Here is an 11,380-nt window from a genome sequence, read left to right as displayed (position 1 = left end):
AAATCCTCACAACTGAGTAGCAGGAACATGGAAATATTTGGCTTTTCTGCTTAAAAAAGGACCTAAACGATTACAATTCTGTCCACTGACTAATCAATTCATCGACAAATTCAAATCCCCCTGTCAATCAAACCATAGAGTACATGCACTACCCTTAAGGTACAGAATTACGTCCCGCATGTTACTAAAATGCTTAAATGGATTCATAATCCTTTAGCTTTTGAGTCTTTTTCCTCATGTCTAATCTTGATCAAACACACACGTACATGGAGTTCTGCAGCTCCACCTCATCCTTTAGCAGGTTTACTCAGCAGTGTAAAATACCCTCAGATGACTATGATCAAGTGAATGGGATACAACCCACTTAAATGGACCATTAAAGAGAATTAGGCACATCATAATCGCAAGATACTGTAGCACATTACATAGAATGGCTGATTAATTTCTCACATGTGGCTGCAAAATAAAAGACTTTGATCCATAAGGCACGCCAGAATGAACGGTAATTACAAAAATACAGAATTAACCGATTAATTAACTAATCGTGCTATGAAATATTTCACTTAAAGTTAATGATACAGCTAAACTGAATTCAACCGTTTGCCCGCATGCCAAGGCACATGCCAGTACCGCCCTCTGTTGGATTGTGCGACTCATTGCATGTACTGACAGGTTTCCTCATGTCAGTGTGGCACCACAAGATGGTACAATGGTGCATTTTTAACAGTTGACAGCAGTAATCTAATGAGTTCAGGCAGGAGCTTCAGTGTTCACTAAGTACAAGTATCAGTGCTCATGAGCCATTTTCGAGCTTAGGAGCTCTGCAGAGTATAATTGTGTTAAAGAGTGAGATCATGTTCGGATCAATGGCCCCATACTGACACTTGTCTTTCCGAAAGAGCACACAAAGCAACAAAGACACAAATGTAATATCAGGGCTGTTAAAATGAAGCAGGGGTGTCATATTGCAGCAACATCCCTCTTGTATACCCCTGTGAATCTGAGGCAGGAAATTTTAGAAGGTGAATAACAAGATGACAAAAGAAATCTAAATTTGACCAAAATTCTATATGATTTCCACCATTTTCTGAGGGTTAATTATGCTACACAGATTGTATTGATCTCATGTTGAGGGAACAAAAACTACAACTTGCAGTTAATTGCTCCAGGGTACTTTGGGATCAATACTGTGCCAACATATCAGGCTGTATTGGAAAGTCTCTGTATGGGTGATTGCTTGCTACATCAATCCAGCTATAACAGAGAGCCATTTCCTAGTCGCTGCCCTGCCCTGCTCCTCTTTGTGTGGAAAGAGTATCAGCCAATTGAGGCAGATATTTTCCTCTCATTGTCCAGTCCTGGGAAATTTCAGGCATTTTAAACAAAAGGCAACACCCGAGCTGTTGGTAGAAGTTTTTGAAATCATTTTACAGACCAATAGCATCAGCCTGAGTGGTTTGGGGTCTATGGATATCCTCTGGGGACCGGAAGGCAAGCTCTTCGCACTGGATGCAACATCAGGACTGACCGCCTGCGATGGTAGATGATGGTAAGGGGATGGTGATCGCAGGATTCTCTTGAGGAGGTGGAGATAGCACAGAAGGGTGGGTAGATGGTTGTTCAGTGGGAATCTGTAGCACGGCATTTTACTGGTCGGACGGTGGGCGAAATTTTTTGTCAGCTTCTCCTTCAGATTTCTGGGTGTTTTCTGATGGTTGAGATATTTAAACGTATTGTTGATTCTTCAAAAATACAAAGAAACCTGATCCAGTTTTAAAGGTAGGTGTGTGTCTACTTGTTTTCTTCTTATTTGCCTGCTTCAAACTATTTTCCAGTGGAACTAGCAGCAATTTATATTAGAGCTAGGGGCTTCAGGGAAATTAACATATGTAGCCCTGACTTTATTAGATCGAAAATGTTATTCCATTGTGCCGATTAGGGGAAAAGTCAACATTTTAACAATTAATGAATGCTAATTTTGTTATTATTGTGTCCCTTTAGCATCAGTATGATTAAAGTGCTCAACAGTGGCTTCCTGATCACAGTTATCTGAATTTCTGTGACGTACATCAACAATTATACATCATGATTTTTGTGGAAAGTTAAGATTTTACTATATTATCCATTAGACGTAATGTGTTAGAAACAGAGACCTCGGAGAGACACGTCTTCCCTCACAGATGGATTCTTATTCTGCATTACTTCCACAGAGTCATCCAGGAGGCCATGCCAGGCAGCCCAGAGAACATCCCTCTGGGAGAGTGCACCCTCTCCCAGTCCAGGGACCAGCTGACGCCCCCGAGCCGCACAGAGAGCACCGTGTTCAGCCTGTCCCGCAGCGAGTCCCTCTGGACCACAGAGACCTCTCGCAGCAAGTGTGAAGTCTTCTGGTTCCCCATCCACCTTATGTCCACCGGGGGAAGCTTCCTGGCATGCGGCATCATCATCAGCGGCCTGTACTTCGCCGGCCACTGCAGGAAGGTCACCAACATCCTGGGACCGGCCCTGCTGTCCATTGGGCTTATGGTTTTTGTGGTGGGTGTGGTCCTCATCCCCATCACCAAGGAGAACAGGAAGCAGGCAAATTTGAAGAAGCCCCTCAGTTACTACAGGCCTCCGTTCAATTTGTGATGACTGTTAATGTTTTGTCACAAAACTTCATGTTTGGAGGTGAGAAACTTGAACTTTAAGAGCACACTGGATTGAAATGATCCTTTCAGCACGGGAGCCTCCGTGGAAGCTAATTATTTAAAGACTCTGCGTGGTGACATTTATGTTTATTTCTCTGATTTACCAGGAGTGACAACACTAAGCACTTATTTCAGTCTCAAGTGTGCATGACGACATTTGTATCAATAACCATGAGCTGTCGAAAAGAAGGTGAGAGCACAAGGACAACAATGTGCTGTATAAAATGCAATTATTCACACACAATTTAGCGAGGTTACTAGAATGCAAACTGTCCTTATGAATATTCATGAGGGAAAAGTGGACAAGGGGGATTTCCTAATGCTGTGTGGTACAGTATATGCCAATTCATGAATAATTAAAAGTTGTGAGAGCTTATAATTGTCAGTTGCCGGTTTACTGTGTCTTGTCGCTTCCACTGAAGTCCTTATTGTGGAACTGAGTCACTGAAGGACGCTTTGAGGATGAATGCAGTCAGATTGAAGTATATGTAAAGGGCAAACTTTTGACTACTGTGACCTGGAAGCACATTTTCATAGGATTTAAATATTATGTGGCTGGACATTTTAATCAACCCCTTCAGACCCAGCATCCATCATAATGTGCATGAAATATTCAGTGTCAGCCATCGAAAATGCACTTAAAATTAGACTTTGGCAAAACAAGTAGATTGTATTTAAAGCAGCTATAATCAATATGGAATAGATCACGTGACTACACTAAGCGTTATTGCATGAATGTAAAAAAAATGAACTAAATATTATTGCTAAATTACATATTGTTGCATAGTTACAGTTTGTTTACACAGGAAAACAAAATAATCACAATTACAATCACAGTTCTATTTGAAAGCGGTCGCTCACAGTGACAAGCCCTCAGAGAATTACCCCCCGCTCAGCGTTACGCACCTTTATAGCATCTTTCAGCTGATTGTTTTGGTTTTCCAGCCCACAACTTTACCGCTGTGGTTCCCTCTCACCGCTCTCATCCAACGGCGCTTTTGGCCACAGAAGTTGTTTTCAGTGAAAAAGCACTAAAAACTGACTGCACGCTACTTACCCAGTACCAAACCACACACAAAGTTAGCGACTACCTGGTGACCATAGTGGAGCATTTAGCAGCCAGAGCCAGATATGTTTAGTGGGAACCAAAACAGAGCTAAAAGGGAAGTTAATATTAGACATTTATCAGGTGGACACAAACATGATGCCAAATTAATGCAAATGTTGCTCCGGATCTGCTAGATGTGTAATTAGGCAACTGTTATCAACTTAAAAGGTGATAATATGTCTGTGTTGGTGTTTACAGCTTGTTTCCGCTGTCCCCAAGTGGAAAAACCCCTACAAAATCAGTTAATGTAACCAATAAATGCAAACTCTTGACATATAAATAGTAAGGTGACAGGTGAGGCATGACACAAGACCAGCAACTTTTTCACCTTTTAAATATTCATCCACAAACACACAGATTTCACTTTCTTGAACTGGGTGTAATATCAACATGCTAAACTCATCATATTTAAAGTCTATTTGCACATTTCTTTAATGCGGAGAGCACAGAATGTTTTGTAAGTTGAACGTCCATCCCTATGGACCCTACATCAGGTCTGGAATGACGCATAACTGGCTGATGACAACAGTGATCTGATTTTTGGAGTTAGCACAATCATTTCAATTTTCAATTTTAGATATCAAGTTTATATTGAAAATGTGCGTTTAATTGTGGTTATTGTAGGACATGTACAGTACACTACAGTATATTTGAGAATCCTCCAGATGACGTCCCTCAACCTCTTAACCCATATGAGTGTTATGTTATGACATGAGCAACATGCTGTGGGTTTCAAGAAAGTCTGCTGAGAAGACATCAGAACCCTAACTGGCCTTCAAACATCTTAGAGCTGAGACGATTAATTGATTAGTTCATCTTTATCTGAAACTATTGTGATAATCGATTAATCCCTTAAGTCATTTTTTAGGTAAAAATGCCAAAAATTCTGTGGTTCCAGATTCTCAAATGTGAGTTTTGCTTCTTCCTAAGATACCAAACAGAAAATCTTTGGGTTTGTCATTTTCTGACATTTCAAGGCCCAAACGATTAACTGAGAAAATAATCGTTAATGAAAATAATCATTCGTTACAGCCCTCAAACAGTTATAAAACAGAATAGCAGAGAGATCTGCTAACAAGACTTCACCAACAGTTTTGTTATTTTAAAATAACATGTAGGTAAAACAACGCATTGTAGGCCTACCTATGTGTGTAGTTGACACATATGGCTAAAACGAGCATTAATGGGAAAATCCATTTTTGTGTTTAAGACATTTTACACTGTCTCAGTCAAAACGTCCATTACAGTGGACATGCAAAGCAATATAATAAAGCCAGGAGTTTACAGAAAATGTTGATTTGGCCTCATTTCTACATGGGATGAAAGAAAGTCTTAGAAGTAGGAAAAAACAGATCTGAAGGGGTTGAGCTCTGATATCTGATGGTTCAAGTAACCATCAGTTAACAAATGGAAACCAGTTCATAGGTTTCTGCACAAACAGTCTGCGTCACATTCAGACGCAGGCTGAATCATGCATGGGGTGTACTGTGTACATGAATATCAATTTGAATTTCAAATTCTATGTTAAAACGTCCTGAAAGCCTCGTATCATTTGCATTAAGGCAACCAGACCGCATTACTGTGGACTTTGGACTTTTCACTGGTGTTTTTAATGAATTACAACACGTAAAAGGAAACGAGCCGACTGTCGGTGTGTGTTTAAGTCGTGTGTACCGTGAAGACGCCTGAGGAAACACCTTGTTTACCTTTCCTTTAAGGTGGGGCGTTTCTCTACAGGTGCACAGGATGAAGCATCCTCCCGTTACACAAGCTTCATGCAGCTGGAGTGTTTCCACGATGGACCTGATGAAGTGTTTAGGCGGATGCGTGCATCTGTTTTTGATCGCCATCGTGCTTGACGTTATCGGTCTGATTCTCATTTTCGTCGGCATATTCGCCAACCTGCGCATCGATGGCCGCTTTTATGGCGACTTCTTGATCTACAGCGGCTCCCTGGTCGTTTTCTTCAGCCTGGGCTGCTGGCTCATGTGGTACGTGGGGAACGTCCAGGTGTCGGAGGACGACGGCTTGAAGAAGAGGAGCAGTCTCGTGCAGCTGGCCAGGAAATTAACCAAGAGGTTAAGCCAGGTTAAGCTGAACGGGGAGGAACGCGGGAAATGCGTTGAGGATGAGGACTGCAGCCAGGTGGGATCACCTCCACCCAAAGCCAGCAGGGTGACGTGGGGCAAATCCACAGCCTACCACAATAAGGGGTATGACGACTACCTGGACTCCCCCGCTGTGAAAGTGGCGAAAGAAAAAGAAGAAAAGATCTGAATTACCTCCACCTGAATGGGTACCTTCATGTAAAAATACCCATGCTGTGGTTTAAATGTGGCCATGTCTGCTTTGATAAATATCATTAACTAAATTTGCTGCAGCAGGGGCTCCTTATGAAGGATGCAGAATATGTGTGGTTCTTGGCAGCTTTGGCAAATCTAAATGACTGAAAGTTCATTCTGATTTAACAGTTTCTTTCTCTGTTAAAAATCTGTTCATAGGCAGGGCTGCGGCCAGGTTATTAGAGATACTGATGTCCAAGGTCTCTATATTTTCATTTTCATTGTCACTTTATTTACAGGTCTGCAATTTCCTAACAATTCCCCAGGAAGTTTCCTGGAAAGAATTTGGTACTATATATATGGAGAGAGTGTTCACTTGGTGCACTCTCGATTAATCAATTCCAATAAACTGACAGTGTGAGAGTCTTTTAGACAGTGCGCAGAAGGTCAGCTGAATATGCAAAAATGTGAAATTGATCTACAGGCAAGAATACAATTCAACATATAAGAATAATTAAGTTTCCATTAACAAAATACTAATAAATTAATATTTACCTAATGGAGCAGTTGAGGAAATTCCTATTTTCCCTTTTAATTACTACCAAATTACATAATTCTGTCCAAGAAACTTCGTAGGAGATTATTTTTTGTATTTTATTTTATTTAACTGTAGTTAGTATTTTATGTCCATTTTCTTTCCAAACATCAAGGTCAAAATACTGTTTCAAAGATTTCTCATCCAGATGACCAAAGAGGGCAACAAAAGTGTGATTATATATTGAATCTACAAAATACTGGAATACAGAATAGATGACCTCAGTGTCCTCAAAGGTGGCCATGGCTCTGTTCACGTAGGCCTGCAAAGCCAAAGCTCTGAGCTCTAACTACAGTTTGCCTTCTCAGAAAGGCTAGCGTCCATCCAACAAAAGGAAATGTTCCTCCGTTGATAGTCCTCCATCATTTCAGCTTTATTAACTTTTTCACAAATGCTTTGGTACATGTTCCAAATACAGTAACATATTTTATACACATTGTAGCTGCTACCAGGCGGAGTAACGTCAAGTCATGTTTGCTCTTTGAATTGCTGTCACAGCAACATAATCACTGGTCAGACTGGTTTGTCTCGGTGGTGTGGTGTTGGTTAAACAAACCTGAAAATCTTCAACAGAGGATCATGTGTGACTCGGGGCCCCGTGTAACATTCTGCATATCTACTAAGATGTCTGCAGTGTCTCTGTTAATCACATTTTGGGAACAGTAGCCTCTGAGACTGATCCATAGATTGGAGTCGCATCTTATGCAAATGTCACAGCTCTGCCAGGATTTCATTTCTAACAACTGAAACGGCTTCTAACAAATACAGAGTTAGCATGACTGACAGTCTAATGCACTTTAATCAAACTCATGACAAAGTTAATAAAACATAATTCATCTCTGCTGTGTACACCTGCTCTGGTAGGCAGGACAGTTAAGTCCAAGCCGCAGAGCAGAAACAAATATTGGCAGCATGACTGGTCAAACAAGTTTCCATTACGTGCATTTCCTCTATGACAGTCACTTCACAATAGGTGTCATTATTGCAGTGATGCATGAATTGTGGATTGTTAAATATTTAGGGATCGCTTGAATACAGTGTATCCACCCTGCAGAGCTGCTCCGAAGCTAAATATAAAGGGTAAATATATTTCCTGGGGTAAATCACTGAACTCAGTGGGAGTGAAGTCAAGAGGAAGCTTTGAATAACCTGATAAAAGATGCAACACACCGATGCAGCCCCGAATCACTTTGGTTTCATTAGCCAAACAAAAAGATCAGGGCCTCAATTAATTAGAGCAGGCTTATCGCTGTGTAAACAAAAACTCAATGGCAGCTGATTACGAAATACATGCGCATAAATCTGTCACACAGGTTACAGACAATGGGTTGATGTGTCACATTAATAACATGAAAGGTGCAAAACAAGTCAGCCCTGCAGAGGAATGAAGACGGACTGTGGGGCTATCAGCTGCTGTTCATGAGCAGCACAACCCGTTGTGGTGGTTGGATACCAGTCTTGCTGCTATGAAAGAAATGGAAGGCGTGCTGAGAGTGAAAAAGAATGATCCAGAAGAAAGGAAAGCACTCTTCTGGGGAGAGTTGCTCTCACTCCTGTCAAACCTTCAGACGACTTCCACCTGTCCGTCTCACCCAGCGCGACCATGGAGCATGGGAGGTGCACTGTCCTCTTCCTGTCTGTGGCTGTGATTTTGGACATCATCGGCCTCGTCCTCTTCTTCGTCGGGATCTTCGCACCTTTGAGTTTCTGGGACTTTTTTGTGCTGTCCGGACCTTTGCTGATCTTCCTCAGCCTGGTCTTCTGGATATTCTGGTACGCTGGGAACCTCACTGTGTCTGAGGAGGAGCTCAACCTGATGAAACAGGATATACTGTGACAGCAGTATGAGTGAAGCTGGACTGAGTAAAAGCTAGCCAAGCTACTGGACTCCTTCAAATCAGCAACATGACGATGATGAGGGAACGGGCCGGTCAGATTGAAGCAGAAGCTTCATCAAAAATCATGAATTTGTGAAACCTGTGGCTCTCTGAACTTCTTGAGATTGTGCCTGAGTGAAGGATGTGTGATAAATCCGAACCTGCGCAAGACCAGGAACACATTTGACTAATCCCAGGAGATAAAGAAACTCTATTCCACCCTTTGACTCCAGGGTGAAAACAACCTGTCATGTTGATATGGACAGCAGTGATTCCTGGACTTTGTTGGAGTGGAAAATGTATTTCTCAGCACTTTCATTGGGAGGAAGTTTTTAAGCACTGTAACAGGATGATGCTGTATGACATATTCATCCCATTACTATCACCTGTGTGCATTGTGAGTTGATATTTATATTTCAAAATGTCCCATGTAAGATGGAAAAGCTTTTGAAATTAGTAACTAAACATGCTTTTAAACGACTGTTGTTGTGTTCTATGTGAGGCTACGCCTACACTAAAAACTAGCCAAACAGGGACCGTAGGGGTTTTTTTGGAGTTATTTTAATATGATCCACCCAGTGCAGAGCCCAACAGAAAGAATAAACATCACTGTCACGCAGGCAAAACTACTCAGGTATGTAGAGAGACAGGAGACATGTTTCTTCACGAAGCAAAGAAGCTCCAGCACCTAATTACATGTACCAAAGGGTTTTACCAATTAGCAGTTTTCCCTCAAAAAACTCTCCAAACACTGTGCGATCTGTACTTCAGTCAGTTCAACAGCCAGCGAGGAGAATGAAACTAATACTCCGCCTCCAAGCCAAATTCTTCCCAGCCTTAATCAGCACTCAAGGCACCATTAGCTCCCTCAGACATGGAGAGTGTTATTAATGTGTCCATTTGGTTCCTGCCCCTGAGAGAGGAAATGGAGGAGAGGCGTAATGGGGCTCGCTCTCTCTGCAAAGAGATGGAAACCATGCTGCTCAGCCCCTCCTCCCCCACGGGACGCCGCCTTCTCTGTCGTGCTGAAATCCTCAAGTTGTCTTGATGGTATATGTTATTATAATCTTAATCACTATACTCAATAGCATCTCCTGTGAGAGACGCAGATTATGAGAGGATCTACCTTGAGAGCAATTGAGTTCAAATATACATCCTGGTTGGCTGTAGCTCAACTCAAATAACGCAGCATGATGCAGCATATACTCCTTTGTGGGTAATGCTGAGCAGATATTATGTTGTGAATCCCAATCATGTGGTTTGAGAGAGCTTTGACTAATAGTTGATTGCCATTAGCTTTGCCACGGCGATCACTACTTTTCCTGGACTGTAGTGAAAGTGGGACTGACCGTCACCAGTGGACAATTAGTGCTTACCACAAGTACACAGAAAATACAATAAGAAACACAGATAGATCTTTCAAATGTTGTCAATTTAAAGGTTTTTAATATTTCAGATGTGGGTTTCTAAATGTCCTCATTAAATAATCTTGATATGAAATATTAACTGAGATTTGTGGTATCAAAAGTGCTAAATTGGTTACTTAAAGCAATCAATCTAATGTATCTGAATGTATTCTTAGATAAAGATCGGGTCCATTAGGTAGCTCATGCTGATGTAATCTGCACTCTACAAACGCTGTCACGAATGACCAGATAAATGCTGGTATACTTTGGCGGTAGGAAGATAAATCTTTTGGAAGGTGATGAAGTGATGATACCAAGTTCATCATTTTGCTCTGTTTGTAAACTGTACTTCAGCCTAAAAGCTTAAAATGGCTGGTGAGCTCATGATGTCATCTTTGGAGGATTGTGATGGTGCATGTCTCCCTCCAGTGGTTGGTAGAGTTGAAGTCATTTAGACGTTAATGTGACTGATTGTTCTGGGCCCTTCAACTGTTCCCTACTTTAAAAAATAAATAAAACCATATTATCCTGCTTTATGTCAGAATGACTTTGGACAACATTTGAAATACAAACAGGTCTGTCTCTTCAAGAACTCAATCTGCCCACATTAAGCAAATCTTCACATTTGAGAAGCTGGAACCATGAAATGTTTTTACATGAAAAATGACTTTAACAGTCATCAAAATAGTTGGCAATAAATTTTCTGTCAATCGACTAATTGATTAATCGACTTTTTGTTTCAGCTGTACTGCTGGGTCGTTAAATGTATAACAAAACATATCTTATAAACTCTTCATATGTTTTGTGTCCAAAAGTAACTAAAGCTGTCAGATACATGTAGTGAAGTAAAAAGAATATTTCCCTCTGAGATGTGGTGCAGTAGAAGTAGAAAGGGGCATGAAAAGAAAATTACAGGTACCTCAAATTTGTACTTAAGTACAGTTCTTGAGTAAATGTACTTAGTTACAATCCACTAGTGGAAGTTCAGTCGTCAAATGTGGGGTTTTTAAACTCACCCTCTTAACGATATCAGCAGTTTTTCCAGTTACTAGGACAAAGGTACTGTTATCTAACAGGTGAGCCGCTTGTTGTTTTTAAAGACTATTAAAAGTGCTTGCTCTTGGTGGGATCTGTTGGGTCTCTGTAATTAATATTATAAAGAGTACGGTCTAGGCCTGCTCTATAGGAAAAGTGCAATGAGATAACTTCTGTTATGAATTGGCGCTATATAAATAAAAGTGAATTGAATTGAATTAAAACACATTTCCAGTTTACAGTTTGAGATTTTTTTTAAATCTGCGAGTCTTCCTGTTTTACTATAAGGACAATAAACTGGCGCTCGCTTGACAAGAGACGTTACCAGAATTTCATGGTTTGACACTGTCTGGAAATGATCAGTGAGGATCAATGAAGCAGCATGTT

At 41.0% G+C, this 11,380-nt stretch overlaps 1 protein-coding gene across 1 annotated transcript; it reads left to right on the top strand.

Annotated features, from left to right (window-relative positions):
- Nucleotides 1-1,556: 1,556 nt before the first annotated feature.
- On the top strand, nt 1,557-10,489 carry LOC122869150 (phosphoinositide-interacting protein-like). Its single transcript, XM_044181840.1, has 2 exons — nt 1,557-1,779; nt 2,211-10,489. Exon 2 carries the CDS (start codon nt 2,227-2,229, stop codon nt 2,629-2,631), a length of 405 nt encoding a protein of 134 aa, XP_044037775.1. The 5' UTR covers nt 1,557-1,779; nt 2,211-2,226; the 3' UTR covers nt 2,632-10,489.
- Nucleotides 10,490-11,380: the final 891 nt, after the last annotated feature.

This window comes from Siniperca chuatsi, linkage group LG21 (genome assembly GCF_020085105.1).
Source record: "Siniperca chuatsi isolate FFG_IHB_CAS linkage group LG21, ASM2008510v1, whole genome shotgun sequence".
In the NCBI taxonomy this organism is placed as follows: Eukaryota; Metazoa; Chordata; class Actinopteri; order Centrarchiformes; family Sinipercidae; genus Siniperca; species Siniperca chuatsi.
This window is presented reverse-complemented; position numbering and strand designations above follow the sequence as displayed.

Coding starts and splice junctions, on each gene's coding strand:
- LOC122869150 (XM_044181840.1), top strand. CDS start 2,227: ATGCCAGGCAGCCCAGAGAACATCCCTCTGGGAGAGTGCACCCTCTCC.